The following is a 17,217-nucleotide window of genomic DNA, read 5'->3' as shown; positions in this document are numbered from 1 at the left end:
AGAACTAGCTTTACTAGAGGAAGCCACCAAATGACTTTTCTTGAATAACTCACTGGGTGCTGTAGGCACTGTAGGAGGAAGTGGGTATGTGATGAGCTCTTAAAAGCTCCCCATGAAGACTGGTTAAAGCACAGCAAGTGCGGCCTCGGAAAATGTCATCCCTGGGCAGGACGTTCCTCGTTTAGGCCTCGGCAAATCTAAGGAAAATGCCCTGTAGCAGGAAGTGGCATTTGAGCAAAGAACCATCGAGTGGTGGGTTGTGGGGAAATATGTCAGTTTGTTGAATTCCACTGCTTTCTGAAGGACAGTGTTGCTAATCTCTTTATTTTGGGGTGGTTTTTAAACTTGCAGCTCCTGGATGAAACGGCCACACTGGTCTTCTTTGTTCTAACGGGGTATAAATTCCGTCCGGCTTCAGATAACCCCTACCTACAACTTTCTCAGGAAGACGAAGACTTGGAAATGGAGTCTGTGTAAGAAATCTGTCTTCCCTCTTCCTTAGCCCTGACCCCTTTGCCTAACTCAAAGCAGCACAGTGTGAATCGGGCCAGCTGCTCTCAGCATTTCGTGGCTCCAGGAGTGGTTCCTCTATTTTTAGCAGAAGGAAGTGGACACTGGAGCCCAAGGCTGTCTGATTTGGTTTGAAGTATAGTATCTGCCAAACCTTGCTGGGTCTTATCAGGGAAGATGGAACTTGCCGTTCCACTAAGCATCATTGGAGCCTGCTTTTCAGAACTCAGTGGCAAGAACTTAGGAATATATGTGGCCAGTTCACGAGGGAGAACGAGGAGCTGACTTTCTGTCAGGCCCACCATCAGGCGTTTATGTCTGAAAATGGAATCTTCTGAGTCATCTCTAAGTTTGCTAATGATCCTCAGACATCCTCTATCGTCAGACAACTGCGTGGTTTTTCACAGCACAATGACTTTGACCTATATCTGAGCACTAATAGGGGCTTTTCTGAGTCACAGAGTGAATGACTCTAGGGTCCTATTTTCTGGGAAAGGGCCATCATTGTTTAGAAAAATGAATAGTGATTAAGCATATTTGCTTGTTAACTCTGAAATTTGATAAGCCAGGTCAATGCTGTGTTTGATGATTAGCCTAAGGCAGAGTTTTCCCTTCTTGGTTCACTGGTATTAAGTGTTCTGCCCCCAGCCCTGGCAGCCTTTGAATTCTTCCCAATTCAGAGGCTGAGACTCGGCCCATGCTAGGCCCTGCTTGGCTGTCAGCGGGTCAGGCAGCATGGGACAGCTCTCTGTGCTCAGCTCCACGGCAACAGTAAAGGAAGGCAGGTGCTGCCAATGGGCGCCAAACAGCATCTCCCCATGCAGAGGAAGAAACGCCTCCTTCTAAACAGCTGAGAGGAGTGCAGGAGGACCATCAGCTGTGCCTTTCCTAGAAGTAGCAGCATCTGAGCAAGTGTCTGTTGGTTGAAGAGGCACACGTCAGGCTGGTAACCAGCAGCATCAGGAAATAACCTAAAACATGGTGTGTTTATCATTCCCCTGCTGGGAGCCTTTGGCTTGGTCCATCCGCATAACACGGGGTTCTTTGGGTAGGCAGCTAGAAGCCGAGTGGCTGGGTTGCAGCATCGTCTCCTTCACTGCATTGTACTCCACAGTGGTAATGGGAGGTTCCTGCTTCCCACATCCTTTCCCTCAGCCATTACATCTTGGGGCCTGGATGCATTATGAAGGATTTTTGTTTCATGGCAACAATTTTTTTTAATTTTGTTTTGGTGCTTATTTTCTCTCTGACAACGCGGCCCATGCTGCTGCCCTCTGTGCAGCCATTACCCCACCAGGCCTGACACAGCTTCTCTCTCTGGGCCTGGGTATGAGGGCACCGTCCAAAGTAACACTGACTTTCTCTCTCTTTCCCCTTCTGTTTCTTTGACCATCTCTCTTTAGGCCTACCAGTTTTGGCAACAGAAGTTACTGGTCAATAATCAGCAAGTTAAAAAGTATTGGATGCGATTTCAATGATCAGACTTGGTAGCTGCCTCCTAGGCTGTGGGTATCCTCAATGATCTGAATTACTTCTGTCATCTTGAGGAGTGAGAGTGGAAAGAAATGTTTGGTGTGGGTTCCTGGGCCAGGAGGTTTTCTCCCTGGGGTTCCCATTCCAGAACGCTGTCCTCATTCATGGTTGCTGTTCACCTTTTGCCACTCCCTGCATTCTTTCATGTGGGTGAGGAACGAGTGTGGAAATGGGGATTGGGGACTAATAGAATTGTCTCTTCACCAGTCTCCCCACATTTCCAGTCCAGAAAACACTTTTTAGTTATAGAAATGGATGTATTGGCTGGGTGCAGTGGCTCATGCCTGTAATCCCAGCACTTTAGGAGGCCGAGGCAGGCAGATCACGAGGTCAGGAGTTCAAGACCACCTGGCCAACATGGTGAAACCCCATCTCTACTAAAAATACAAAAATTAGCTGGGCGTGGTGGCAGGCACCTGTAATCCCAGCTACTCGGGAGGCTGAGGCAGGAGGATCTCTTGAAATCGGAAGGCGGAGGTTGCAGTGAGCCGAGATTGCGCCACTGCACTCGAGCCTGGGCGATGAGAGTGAAACTCTGTCTCAAAAAAGAAAAAAAAAAAAACGGATGTATCCGTGGACCACTTAGGCCCAAGCCACATTTGATTGCAGTCTTGTGTGGCAGAAGGAACCTGTGTCCCATTCGGCACTTTTGGTTGCAAGCACGGAGACTTGGGGCTTTGCAAGGAAAGGGGGTTACTGCTTAGATGTCAAGGAAAGAACACTTATCTGCGGCGGTCGGATGTTGGCCCTTCAGCAGATCGGCCCCGTAAGTGTTTGCACCAAAACTAGGACACCGAGTGAGGTGGCTGCGAAGCTGCTGAAGCCCCACCGCCGTGTGTTCCTGCCAGGGAGGCTTTTGGGTGTTCATCTGACCCAGGTCTCTCTTCTCACTGCTGCAGAGCCTGAGCCGCCAGGAGCGTTGCGGGCGCCCTGTCTGCAGGGGGCTAGCGAGGTTTCCTCACATCGTGGGGGCCCCAGGTGTCCCTTCGGTTTCCCAGAGTTTTGCTGGGGGAACAGGATGTAGCGCCTACCCCACCCAGGCATCTGCCATCAAGTTTCTTCCTCTCCTTGAGTTTACTTCTGCCACTCCCAGTCCTGGCCACACACTGAAGCTCCCTGTCACCCGCCCTGCCTGTGACAACCTCCCGCGCTGCCACACACCCTTACCCCCATTCTCCCTCTTTGCACTCCCAGGACTCACCCAAGCCCAGGGTTGCCCCTGCTACCCCCTCACTACCCCTGGCCCCTCCTGAATGCCAGGTCCCCCTGTCCTCCTGCTCTGCGTCACCTCAGCCTTGAAGCCACAGGCTTCCTGCATCACACCAAGCTCACCCCTCCCCATTGTTCCCTGTAGGCCTTGGTGACACGTACATCCGCCCAGTCTCCTGCAGCCATGGCTGAAACACCTCCCTCTTCCTCAGCCGGTGTGGAGCGTCCTGTAGGCCTCACTTTGTGCCTCTCACCCCCAGCGCCACCCCGCCTCTTTCTCTCGTGCCTGGGCTTTGTGGTGGCTGACCTCTTCACTCCCGATCCTCTCCCCTTTCTGTCCATCCTTTTATTCCCCTGGAGACAGGGTCTCACTCTGTCAACCAGGCTGGAGTGCAGTGGCACTATCATGGCTCACTGCAGGCTTGACCTCTCCGGGCTCAGGCAATCCTTTCACCTCAGCCTCCTTAATAGCTGGGACCACAGATGAACGCCACCATGCCCAGCTAATGTTTTTGTATTTTTTTGTAGAGATAGGGTTTTGCCATGTTGCCTAGGCTGGTCTCAAATTCCTGGGCTTAAGCAATCCTCCCGCCTCAGCTCCCCAAAGTGCTGGGAATGCAGGCGTGAGCTGCTCTGGGAATACAGGTGTGGTTGGCCCTTCTTGTCTGTTCTCCCAGGCTCTAGACTCACCTGTAGAGTGTTTTTGCAGTGCCAGTTTCCTGGCCGCACCCCTGGAGACTCTTGATTCTCACTCCTTGGGCTCAGGATCTGTGCTTTTCTCACTCCCCAGGGCAGCCTGAGCAGGAGGCAGGGCTGAGAACCGCCAGAGTAAGAATCAGGGCCATCCTTGGGTGACCAGGCAGACTGGGCTCTCGACAACCCTGCCGTCCTCTGTGCGCCCCGGCTCTCTCCCTGCCACTCTCCTTCCCAGACTGGCTGGAGGTATTAAAATATATTTGCCGTAGGCTGGGTGCAGTGGCTCATGCCTGTAATCCCAGCACTTTGGGAGGCCGAGGCAGGTGGATCACCTGAGGTTAGGAGTTTGAGACCAGTCTCGCCAACATGGTGAAACCCCATCTCTACCAAAAATACCAAAAATTAGCTGGGCATGGGGACATGTACCTGTAATCCCAGCTACTTGGGAGGTTGAGGCACGAGAATCACTTGAACCCAGGAGACGGAGGTTGCAGTGAGTCGAGATGGCGCCACTGCACTCCAGCCTGGGTGACAGAGCGAGACTTCATCTCAAAAAATCAAATAATAAATATATATATATATACACACACACACACACACACACACACACACATACAGACACTGCAAGTACTTAGCACTCCCTGACTGCCCTGGGAAATGTCCTGGGTTTTTCCTTCATGCTTTTTGCCTGTTATATTTCTTCTTTTTGGGAACTCCCCTGACCTCCCACCCATCTTGCGGGCCAGCTCCTCTGCATCTCATGAGGGCTTCCTGGCTTCCCCGGTTCCCCAGTAGAGGGATTCTTCTCAGCCCGAGCCATCACCGAACCCGGTTCCCAGCACTCCTGTCTGTGTTGGAAGTGGCTGTGCAGGTTTGCTCTGGAAGACCCTCTCTTCTCCTGGGCTGTGGGCCCCTAAGAGCAGTAAGTCCATTTCTTTTTCCTCGATGACCTAGCATGAGGCCTGTCTTGAAGAATAAAAGTTGTTTTCTCACTTGGACCACCATTTGGAAAGGAGTATTTTCTTAGAGAAAGAAAGGGAGAAAATGTTTTTCCCAAGTCTGCCATCAGGCCCATACCCGGGTCACAGTGAATGCGCTTTGCCTTTTAGAATCAACGTGCATTGAACTCTTTGTCCTTTTTTAACAAGATGCAGTAACCACAGGACAGCTGTGTGATTACTGGAGTGTTTCTGGAAGACGTGGGGTCGCGTTTCTTTGTGGTCTCAGTTGCTGTGGAGAGGCACAGGGGCTGCTGCGTGGCTCGGGGCAGGGTCTTCTCTGGCTCATGCAAAGGCCCTACCTCCTGCATCCCCGTCTAGAGAAGGTCCCTTCAGGAGCAGCCCTGTGCACATAGATCCCTCCTGGGGCAAGTGTCTTCCTAAAGAGGCCAGGCCTGAGACACAAGCCAGCTGGCCGGAAGTGACGCTGGGCGGCTCCAGCTGAGGCATTTTCGTCTTAGGGGACGCTTTTAGACTCACTTATAGCATCTATGGGATCTGGCCACATACCTTGTCCCAACTTTGCCATAAGTACAAATAACCTGTGAGTCTAAAGGACTTGTTTGAGAAAGGTCCCAGCTCGGGGGATTCTTTGAGCCTAGGCATGGTAGCACCATGATGGCAAGAATGAAGAGAAGAAGAGGGGGAAGTTTTTTTCCCTTATCCCATACAAACATTTACTTACCATGAGGTCCAGCTGCATGCACTCTAGATGAGTCACATATATGGCCACTGTGTCGCCATTTGTAGGGGAAGGGGTTAGGTAGTTGGCAGAGGCATGGGTTGGGTCCTTGGAAAGAGCCTGTTGAGTTGATTGACTGAATTTATTTTACTGATGAGGAAATTTCTTTTGGTCCACCATGGGGGAGCATAAATCCTCATTGTTTCCTAGCATGCAGGGAAGATGCTGGGCCAAGTGGCTTTTGACACCCAGTATCTCTGCCTAGTTCTGCTACTCACAGAGCCGCCCAGTTCCCTCATAGACCAGCTCACCTTCTGTGAGGCAAGAGATTATCCTCTTAAGAAGGTGGGGCCCGTGCATGTGATTCCTTCTAATGGAAAGGGCTGCCTCGCTCAGCTCCTCACGCCCCACGAGACCAACGATCTTCCATTTTTAATTCTCAATTTCAACAAATGGCTCCATGGGGCCTCCTCAGAGCCAGGCACCAACAGACAGAGCCCCGGGAGCTCACAGAGTGGAGGCAGAGGCCACACGCTGAGGCAGAGTGGAGACAGAGCCACATGGCCCAGCCCTAGCTAGCAGAAAGCAGCCAGTTCTCTGTCTATAGTGGCCAAAGAATCTTTGATCCTGGAAGATTCCTCTAAACCTGTGGTTCTGTCCCCTGGCTCAGAAATGATCCATTGTGGCTGGTTATTAAAAATGTCTGGTTGGCTAATTAGCTTTCTTTTCTGAATGTCTATTAAGATTCAGATTTCAGTCTCATAAGCGTAACTATCACATATCTGTGAGCCACAAAAATTCCGCAAGCTGTGACAAAAAGATTCATGACGATTGTGATAATGATAGCTGGTGTTTATTGATTAGGCACTCTGGAGAATCTCATTTTTCCTCATGACAGTTCTGGAAAGTGAGAATTACTTAAGCACAGAGAGGTCAAGTGACTTGGCCAAGGTTACACAGCTAGTAAGGAACGGACCAGGAATCAAACTTAGATTTGTCTGTTTCAAAAACCAACATCCATCATCAGTCCTAACCACCGTGCTGTGGCAGAGATGGCCTTTTACTAAGAGACTGTGAGATGTTCCTAATTGTTTTTTCTTTCCTTGTTCAGTGTGACAACATCTGGGGTGATGGAAAGTATGAAGAAAGTCAAGAAGGTGACCAACGGCTCCGTGGAGCCCCAGGGCGAGTGGGAAGGCGCCGTGTGACAGGGCCGACCCTGAGGATGGCACTGTCCAGGGAAACTGTTAACTTATTCATAGTCCTATTGGACAGCAGGAGCAGCTCCTACAGTGAACTATTGGTACCTCCGACAGTGACACCAGGGCACATGGCTGGAGCACAGTGCCGCGGAAACCTGATTTTGTACTCTTTTATGGAAACGATCTGTGGCTGTTTAGAGGCAGCTAGATCCTCCTTTAGGCGGGAATGGGAGGGTGGGCACAGGGAGGAGGAGAGGAAGAGAAAAGGAAGAATTCATTTTTAATTTAGGTTTCTTTTTTTTTTCTTCTTCTTTTTGGAGCTCTAAGGTATATGCAGTTGTGACCCCACGTGTGGGGAAGTGTAGCAAGGATGGCTGGTGGAGGGGGAAGGAGGGTGCGAGGTGTCTGTCTGATGCTTTAGGAAATGTCTACTGAGGACCCCGAGACTTAAGAAGAAGGGCGGGGAGAGTGCCATTGCCTGTTCGGGAGACAAAGATGAATGAAAACAGGTGACTTTGGAAAGCAAAGTCAAAACCCAGTTTAGGATGTAGCACCTGCCCCAGGATTCCTGCCCTCGGCGTTGCCCCAGACCCTTATTCCAGATGTGAGAGTGACCAGGACAGCAGCTCCTGAGGCCCAGTGGTCTTTCCAACAGGAAAAGAAGGCTGTGATGTCACTGTCAGGATCATGCCCTGCGGCATAGCACAGGTGGTGGGAGGTGGTTTTCTGATTGAGATGTTGCCTGATGGATGGAAAGAAATGTATTTTTAAGTTCGAAAAGCATTATCCTGTGGCGTTCCCTGGACATCCACTCCCTGACAGCCCAGAGCAGCACTGTCTGGCTTCCCTTCACGCTTGTGGCTTTGTTGTGTGTGATCAGAATTTTGGGGGTAATGGAAAGGAGTTTTCCTTAAGGAGCAGCTGGGGGAGAATAGGTAGTATTTAAGCAAAGACTTAAGTCCAAGCAAATCATCCCCATTAAAAGGCTTTTCCTGTAGGCTAGTAGGATTTCTAAATTGATGAATTCAACAGTCTTGGTCCCCATAGTCCAAGAGTGTGTATGTGAAGAAAGTGAGCATGATTCAACAGTTTCACTCTCAGGGATTTTAGGATGGCGAAATATTTCACAGAAACTCAATGATTAAGTTCCCTTCCACACTTCCAGAGCTTGAATGAACACAGGTAGCCACCTAAAGTGAGCAGTATTGCAACTCAGAGAGAAAATCATCTGAACAGTAGGACAGGCTCAGAAGGTCCATTGTGACTGAGGGCTTAAAAGGAGACCGAAACATGGCCCCATCAGGGAAGCTTCTTAGTGCTTGGGGGGCCAGCTAGGTAGGGTTGCTTCCAAAAGCGGGAGCCCACCCCTGCCTGGGGCTTGTCAGCCACACCTGCAGGAGAACAGGGACCTCTGGGGGTGATAGTCGTGGTCTCTGGGAGTTGTTTTCTCACCTCGCTTAAAAGGGTCAGGCAGAAACCACAGGATGTGGGGTCACACTCACTGTCCCAGGTTTGGGAACCTGAAAAAGTCTCCATTCAGAACATGGTTGTTCTCCCTGTCCCATGCTATCTGATCTTCCTAAATGACTAATGAGGAAGCGGATGTTCTTTTTCTGCACTTTGATTCGCCATCTGGGTTCTGTAGGGTGCTCTGAAGGTGTGATCTGCCTTATGGCTGATGTGGAGGAAGAGCAAGCGCCTTCCCAGGCCACAGCTGCTCACCTCTCGGCAGGTATTTTAGGCAAGCATCCGTGTCTTCCCATCTTCAGGAGAAGGGTAAATGCGCCCTAAGTGTTCACTTCTGGACCTTTTTCAAGTTCACTTGAGACTGTGTGACAGAAGGGAGTTGGAGGGAGGATGGGAATATTTTTAACACTTTGTTTTCCTGTGCAGAAACATAATACCAGTTTTCGCAGAAATGTGTCTCAATCTGTGACTACCAAAGCCCTCCTCAGTCCTTCCCTCAGAGGGACACATTTGCTGTTCTCCCGCAAGCAGATGTTGTGGATGAGGCGATAGACTCCTTGGCAAGAACGAAAGATGTGATGAAACCTCCCTGCTCGGAAGGGTCTCCGTGGAGGTGTCCTCATTTCACATGCTAGGTTTTGCAAGCAGGGAAGCCAGGGAGTGGAGGAGCTAGAGAGAGGCAGGCGTGTGTGTGGACAAGTGCTGGAGCCACAGCCATCAGACTGGCACGGGAACGCCAGCGTTGGGTGTTCAGATTCCACGCGTATGTCTGGGCTCACAGCATGGCCGAGTGTCTGCAGTGCTGGTCCTGACCCTTCCAGAGCAGCAGTGGAGAGATGAGATAAGACTGTTTCAGAAACAAAGATGGCCACAGCCTTCCTAACAAGCAGGTCATCTGGCCATGTCTGCATTGTAACTGGTAAAAGGCTTCAAGTCAGATTGATCAAGAAAAGTCAAAACCCCAGCCCAAGATTGAGAAAGCAGGTGGTGGTTCCAAGCTTTTAAAAAATTATTGAAGCTCTCCATCCTGTTATGTGAGTGTGTCTTCTCTTTCTCCTTCATGTCATAGCTGTGACCCACCATTCATCTCTGCTCTTGCGTAAAGATGACCGATGGAGTCCAAAGCCAAGTGGCTTCACCAGCTGACAAGCCACCCTCCTGCAGCCTGAGTTTTACAGTCCACTGGGTTCGTTGTCATGCGGTGTTTGAATGGTTAAGCCCTTGCAGTGTTTCAGGGATCGGGCAAAAAATATCGGATGCACATAGCAGAACCATTGGTGGTATTTATAGCTCGCTTTGTACTCCTCCTCACTGTTTCTGCCTACGCAAAATATCCATGTTTCCTTTGAGAAATCTGTTGTGGACTGAAAGCGCTGCTGGCTGTGAAATTTAATAAAGTGCGTATGCTTTGCTAGAAAATTATTTCTTGGACAATAGGAATAGTCATTGATTTCTAAATCCTGGCTCTTAACAGTGGCCAAGGACTTGATCGGCCCATTTCTTGGTCCCTCAGTGCTTTAAAATTTAAGTAGCACTGCACTTTGTAATGTCGAATATGACTCTAGTGACTTGTAGGAGGCACTTGTGAGGAGATGCTTGCTTCAGTGTAAAAGATGCTCATGGCCTGAGTCAGTTGAGTTTTCTTTCAAGAAACCACTTTAGAGTGAAATATCCAGGGTTTCCCCGCCCCGGACATGTCCAGCCTGCCAAGGCAGCACATAGCCCCGTTAAGTCCACTTCGTGTGGGTGAGATTTCCTCCTGCATGATGACCTCATCGCCATCTCTGCTGTCTCTCGTTCCACAGCCTCCCTCCCTCTTCTCTCCTCCTCTGCCCTTGCCCTTCCCCCTTCCCCTCCCCTTCCTCCTCTGCCCTCGCCGTTACCCCTCCCCCTTCCCCTCCCCCTCCTCCTTCCTCCTCCATCCCTCCTCCTCCCTCTTCTTCCCTTCTCTGCCGTCTTTCTCCCCATGCCTATTGATCCCACATAGGCTCATTCTGGGCACACGGGCTAAAGGCTTTGGTGCATTGCAGCATTTTCTCCCAGCAGCTGTGTGAAAGATGCATTTTCTAAGCTAAGGAGAATTTTCTCAAGAGTGTGCATACTCGTGCCAAATATTATTGCTCTGGGCCATATAGGATGGTCTTCCTCCACACTAAAATGGGTGTCTTGTTTTGGTACTTAAACCGGTCTACTCCAGGCACCCAGTCCTTACAGACCAAGGAAGAGCATAGCGATGCCTGTTGGAATTGCAGATGCATTCTGGCCTTCTCCCCCGTCCTGAAGCATTTTCTTTGAGGAAGGCTCTTAGAACATTAGACAGTCTGCTGAGGTTGTTGGCCCAGCTCCATACACCCAGTAGAACAGTGGAACAACTCATGCTTCATGCTGCCAAGCTGCTGTACTTCAAAGGAAACAGATCCTAACCCACTCCTGCACTCCTGCTTCCACACTCCACACTTCACCCCTCTGCTTTTCTCTGACCCGCCTGTGGCCTTGTAAGACTCACCGTAAGCTAAGGCCAGGATACCTGTGGCCTGCGGCTTGATTCTTCCCTTTAGGATTCAGCAAGTTAATGGCGTCCTCGCTATAGAAGTGAGACTTTGACTTGATACCTCTTGGTATATCAAAAAGGTATTCATCCAGAACGTACCAAATGTTCTGAAAGACCCGCTCTTCAGTCCAGTTTTCCCTAGGGTGTTTCCGGCAGGGCGTCTTTAAAAGGCATCTACCTGAGTTGACGCTAATACTTGTCACCACCTGGAATGTAGTTATTGGTCAGCAGGCTGAACATACTCCAGATTCCCCAGAGGCCACTTCTGTAGCCCAGCGATGCATCTGAGCCTCTCTGCATGGTTTATGCTTGAAAAATAGATAATGCTTTTAGATGGCTCACTGCCAGGCCATGGGCCCCACACATCTCAGGCCCTGTGTGAGGGAGCACACTGAGATGGTGCAGGAGTGAATGGGCATGGCTTGGCCTCGCTGCCTCAGAGACCTGTTGGAGTTCTGGCAGCAGGGCGTCTGCAGGCGGGACGGTGTTCTGGGCAGAGTCAGAACGGTCAAAATGAAACAGAACAGCCAACGCACCCACGGGACAGCTTATTTTGAGGCAGGTTTTGGATTTTGGAGGGAGCAGCCAGATGAGACGGTGAGCCTCCAGAAGGTCAGCCTTTGGAGCACGTAAGATACTGATACAGGGTCCAGAAATCGTGTCCACATGGGGGTTTTGACTCTTCAAACAGGTTTTGCAGATCGTAAATTGCATTTGCCTAGTCATGTGACCTCAAAAGAAGTCAGACGTATTTAATCCAGAAGTAGTTTCGTTTGAGGGAGGGTTTGCAGGTCTGTAAATAGCATTTGCTTTCCTGGTTAGAGATTGGGATGCAGAAGGAGTTTTCAGTATTTTTTTTTTAACACTAATGATCATTGAAGAGTATTTATGTAAACATACAATGTATAACGGGGGGGGGATCGGATCAGGGTGATGTACGGGGTGAATTCTCTTGCCGTGTTGCAAATGTGTAAAATAAAGACTCTGGCAGAACTGTGTGTGTATGAGATCCAGGGAGCTGCCGGCTCCTGGTGCTTGCTCTCCTCCACCTCCCTCTCATGATTTTTTTCTTTGTGATTTTTGTTCATTAAATGAGTTAACTGCCTCCCACCAGCTCCTACTGACAATAGTGACACCTACTAGAGAAGTTCCAGGCATCTTAGCAGATCTGTGGCAGCGCAATTAAGACCCAGATAACTGAAAACCGGTTGTAGGTTACCGATGTCCTGCTTACGCAGGAGGCGGGCGATGCCTTGTGAACCAGTGTCAGGGCACTGCTGCCATTTGATGGGAGATGACAGGCCTGGCGCAGAGCCCACGCTGTGACAGGCGCAGGTGCACCTCCTCCTGCATCAGTTAGCAATAGCTCTGGCTTACCCCGTGTTGGAAGCAGAGAAATCCGGGATTTTATACTCAAAGCATTTTTAGAAGTCATTCAGTTTCGAAGCCCGTATTTTACTAAGAATGTTTTAATTTGAGGCATATTTTACCTACAGTAGAATCCATCCTTTTTAAATGTACAGTTTGTTGCGTCTTGACAAATGGATGTACAGTCCTGTGGCCTCCGCCACAAGCAAGATGAAACATGCCCGTCACCCCATGCAGCCTCCTTTTGCCCCTTCCCGGTCCAAACTGCCCCCTTTCTGAAACTACCACAGCCCCGGCTCCGATTCCAGCGTAGTCTCATTTGCCTCGTCTAGAACTTCATGTGAATGAAACTGCGCTGGGTGCCCTCTTTCGTGTCTGGCTGCTTTCACACAGCATACTGATTTGTGATTCATCCCTCCAAAGCCCTGCCTTCAAAACGCAGAAACTGGGGCCTAAAGAAGGTTCTGCCACTACCCACCCACATCCTTCCCCTTTTTCCCCCAGCTAGTAAGTGTCAGAGCTGAGACAAGAACCCAGGCCTGCTGACTCCAACCTTGTTGGGATAATAAGGATTAAGTCAAGGGTTTGGCCCAGTGCCGGGCACAGGAAGGCCTCAGAAAAATGGCTCTGTTGGTTACTGCAGTTGTGCTTATAAAAACGTGAGCATGGGCCAGGTGCGGTGGCTCACGCCTATAATGCCAACACTTTGGGAGGCCTGAGGTCAAGAGTTCAAGACCAGCCTGAGCAATATGGCAAAACCCTGTCTGTACTAAAAACTACAAAAATTGGCCGGGTGTGGTGGTGCGTGCCTGTAGTCCCAGCTCCTTGGGAGGCTGAGGCAGGAGAATTGCTTGAACCCTAGAGGTGGAGGTTGCAGTGAACCGAGATCCTACCACTGCACTCCAGCCTCGGTGACAGAATGAGACTCCGTCTTTAAAAAAAAAAATTGTGAGCATGAACCTCAGTTCACCAGATCATAGAATTTCAGAATGAGGAGAGAGAATCCCTGTCCGTGGCCAAGGTTTCCCAGTTAGTGGCCATGCCCCACCTGCAGCTCTTTCTGGAGGCCTGCCTGTGCCGCAGAGCATGAACAGGAGGCATGGGGTGTCCTGAGAGTGGGGAGCCCAGGATTCAGAACCCAGGATGAGAGACGCCAAGGCAACTTAGGAAGGGGACAGCTGAGAAAAAGGAAGGACCTTGCTGATCATCTAATCCAGTGGTCCTCAAACAGCGAGCACCCAGATCCCCGATAGAGTTCCTGGGGGGCCTGAGAGTCGACATTGCTAACACACTCCCAGCTGGTGCCAACATGGCAGATCTGGACCATACTGAGAACAGATCCAACCCAGTTCTTCCTGAGTCTTGGGTCAGTCTTCAGCTGGCGACACGGACAAGGGCCCACCTTGCACACAGCTCTTATGGGACAGAAGTCAGCGGCTCTTTCCTGCCAGGGGGCATTGCAGTGGGGACCAAGTGAGAGACAGCAGGCAGGTGCTGGCAGGGGCCTGGCTCTCCTGCTGCTCTCCTGAACCATCCCACGTGGGGCCCCCTTGCTGTTCAGGTCTCTCTGGCTCCTTCTTCCCCCACTGCTATCGTGGAGCTTTGCCAGTTAGAAATTCAGGGGCTGACAGGATAAGCTTGAGAAGCCTTGGCGCCCGTGGGTTTGGCAATAGAAAAGCCCACACTCGAAAGTCTGACCCCGGCTTCAGTAGCTGAGCCTCGCCCCCTCCTTTGATCAGTGTCAGCAGAGGAAGAGCCACCTGGCTCAAAGCAAGGGCTCAGCAAATGAGATCCCTTCAGTGCCTGTGGCGGGCTGGACTTCATCCAGTAAGACCACCTCTGAGGGTGATAGGTCGTTTCAAGGTCATTTCAGAACATCCCTCTGCCTCCTCTGTTTGCTGAGCTTCCCGTCACTAGGGTCCTGACCGCACAGACACCAGCCAGCCAGGAGCTCCAGTGTGAGGCTGAGGAGACCAACCTGCCCTGCTGGCCCCAAAGACGCAGGTCATACCAAGCTGGTGTATTGACTTACTCTGAATATAAGCACCCATAAGCACTTACTCTCTGCAGCACTGGAACAGGCCTGGGCATGGCAGTTGCTTAGTAAATATCAACTGGACTTGAACCTATACCAGCGTCCCGGGAGGAACAGTTCTGTCCCAAGAGGTCTGGGAGCCAGCTTGGCGATCGGCAGGCATTGTCAGGGGAGCCAGATGCCTCCCAGGTTGGCTGCCCTCATCAGCTGCAGCATCTCATTTCTTCCCGTTGTGCAGGAGTCTTGTCATGTGATTGGTCATCTCCGGCTGGTCCACTCTGATTGGCAGCTGGAAAAACACAACGGTCAACAACTCTAGTCTGGTAGGCAAACTCTTGAAGTCAGAGGAATAATTGGGTCCTGATCATCGAGAGGCCGGGGGGCTTTCTGCTTGTTCTGATAAAACAGGCAGTGCAGGCTAATCCAGAGCAGATATTGGCCCCAATATGTGTTTCTGAGAAGAGCCTACCGCTCCCAGGCCCCAGGACCCTGGGTGGATCCTCCCTGCCCCTACCCAGGCTCCTTAATTATCGCAGCTGCCTTTGGGTGGCCTGCCCTTCACCAGGAATCTGTCAGGTCGGCAGATTGGTAGCCGTAGACTCCCTCAGGCTAAGTAACAAGGAGGCTGGGTAAGTGCTTACCCTAAGGAAAGAAGGCGCAGACTTCCTTCCTGGTGGCTGGCATTGGCTTTGCCCTCCCGTAAGCCACCTGCATGGTGGGGCGTTTCTGAGAATCCGTCCCAAGCCCCTCAGCACTGGCTCACCCACCCCCACGAAGAGAAGCACGCTCAGCAGTTGGGAACTGGATGTTGGGGGTTCGGTGTGACCCACTTGGGAGCTGCACCTTAAACAGCTCCTTCCCAGTTTGCCAGAGGAATGCTGACCTTTGCAAAAATGAGGGAGCTGCTCATTAACACACATCTGCAGGAATCGAGCTTGCGCCCTGCATCGGCCGTTCTAGTGTATGTCCTTAGACATAACTGTGGCTCTGTCACTCAGAGCCCTGGTTCCAGTTGGCCCCCGTCGCCTAAGGCTGAACATCGTTCAGCACACGCTGGTATGGGCAGGGCTGCAGATGAAATGAGGAGTAAGCCTGGCTGTGCCACACGGGAGAGAACAGTACTGGGGAGGGGAGCAAGCCATGGGGCAAAGCTATGGGGGACAGCTGAGTGGCAGCACCGCGTCTCCTCCCTTCCCACTCACTTCTTCCCTCCACCTTTGCAGCCATCTCGCTGTCCCTCGGTCTCCTTACTCTGCATCTTTCCCCTTTCCAGGTCACCTGGCTCCTTCCATTAAGCAATCAAGCTGTTCAAGTTTTCCCATTAACAAAAAGCAGCTAACAGAAAAACAGCTGCAGGCCCCCGTCCCCCTTCAGAGCTCTCTGCATTCCGCTGCTTCATCTTCCAGACGCCCCGGTGCACTGTGGGCTGGTTTCCACCCTGCCGCGGTCTGGCTAGAGTGACTCGCAACCTCTGGGGGCTTGACTATGATCTTCCTTGACTTTAGCAGCTTATAACACAGTGGGAAAGTCTTCCCCTCTTGAGGTGCCCGCCACCACTCCTCATACGCTCCATCGACCAAATTCAACTTCCTGTGGTTTTCCAGGTTCTCCAGCTGTGTGGCCACAGTCAGCTCATGTCCACCCTTTAGTGCTGGGTCCTGGGCTGTGTCCCAGCTCTAGCCCTGCCCAGTGTCTTCCACTCCCTGGCTGACACCCAGGAGTTTATTTCAGCCTAACGCTGTCCTGAGATCCTCATGGCTCATTCTGCTGCCTCCTGGGCTGGTCGTTTTTGTTTGTTTGTTTGTTTGTTTGTTTGTTTTTGAGACGGAGTCTCGCTTTGTCACCCAGGCTGGAGTGCGGTGGCACAATCTTGGCACCTGCCACCACACCCAGGCACCTGCCACCACACCCAGCTAATTTTTTTGTATTTTTAGTAGAAACAGGGTTTCACCATGTTGGCCAGGCTGGTCTCGAACTCTGACCATAAGTGATCCGCCTGCGTCGGGGCGCTGGGATTACAGGTGTGAACCACCGCGCCCTCCTGGGCTGTTTTAAAGAGACATCAAAAGCCATACTTTCAAAATGAAATGACCACGCCCCTCCCTGATCCTGGTTAAAAAAACTAAACCAAAACAAAAACCCACCTGGCCCTTATCCTGGATGCTTCCCTCTCCCCACCTCCACCCCATCCTGTGGTTAAAGTCCACCCACTTCTGTCCCCACTGCTGCTGCTCAGGCCAGCCACCCTCATCTAGATGACAGCACCAGCCACCTGCCAGCTGGCAGCCAGGCCTCTAGTCTTGCCCTGCTTCCAGCCTATTTGCCATGTGTTAGCCAGGGTGACTCTTCGAAAGTGCTTGCCCTCTGTGTTAAGTATAGAGATTACAGAAGTGAGCCAGGAGGGTACAAGATCAAGATAAAAAACAATTGTATTTCTATACAAAATAAACAGTTCAAAAATAAAGAACTTCATTTACAATAGCATCGACAAAATGAAATACTTAGTAATAAATGTAACAGCTACAAAACTTATACTCTGAAAACTATAAAATGTTGAAAGAAATTAAAACCTAAATAAATGGAAAGACATCCCATATTCGTGGATTGGAAGACAATATTGTTAAGATGACAATACTCCCCAAACTGATCTACGAATTCAGTGTAATTTCTATCAAAATCTCAGATGGCTTCTTTGCACAAATTCACAAGCTGAAGCTCATATGCAAATATAAGGAATCAAGAATAGCAAAAACAATGTTGGGAAAAAAAGGACAGAGTTAATGAACTCACGTCTCAGTGGGTTTTTTTGTTTGTTTATTTTGAGACAGAGTCTTGCTCTGTTGCTCAGGCTACTGCAACCTCTGCCTCCTGGGTTCAAGTGATTCCTGCCTCAGCCTCCCGAGTAGCTGGGATTACAGGAGTGTGCCACCACGCCCGGCTAATTTTTGTATTTTTAGTAGAGACGG

General features: G+C 50.6%; 1 protein-coding gene across 6 annotated transcripts in view; it reads left to right on the top strand.

The window, feature by feature from the left end:
• GPR107 (G protein-coupled receptor 107) overlaps positions 1-11,842 on the top strand; it is a 91,190-nt gene extending 79,348 nt beyond the window's left edge. For 5 of the 6 annotated variants that reach the window (XM_055270705.2, XM_055270704.2, XM_055270702.2 and 2 more), the window contains 2 exons: positions 352-473; positions 6,740-9,719. In XM_055270705.2, the coding sequence (XP_055126680.1) occupies positions 352-473; positions 6,740-6,836 (219 nt within the window). In that variant the 3' untranslated portion in view covers positions 6,837-9,719. Of the gene's footprint in view, positions 1-351; positions 474-6,739 lie in introns of all 6 variants that reach the window. The other variant, XM_055270707.2, reaches the window with a different exon arrangement.
• The last annotated feature ends 5,375 nt before the right edge of the window (positions 11,843-17,217 follow it).

Source organism: Symphalangus syndactylus, chromosome 3 (genome assembly GCF_028878055.3).
Source record: "Symphalangus syndactylus isolate Jambi chromosome 3, NHGRI_mSymSyn1-v2.1_pri, whole genome shotgun sequence".
NCBI lineage: Eukaryota > Metazoa > Chordata > Mammalia > Primates > Hylobatidae > Symphalangus > Symphalangus syndactylus.
This window is presented reverse-complemented; position numbering and strand designations above follow the sequence as displayed.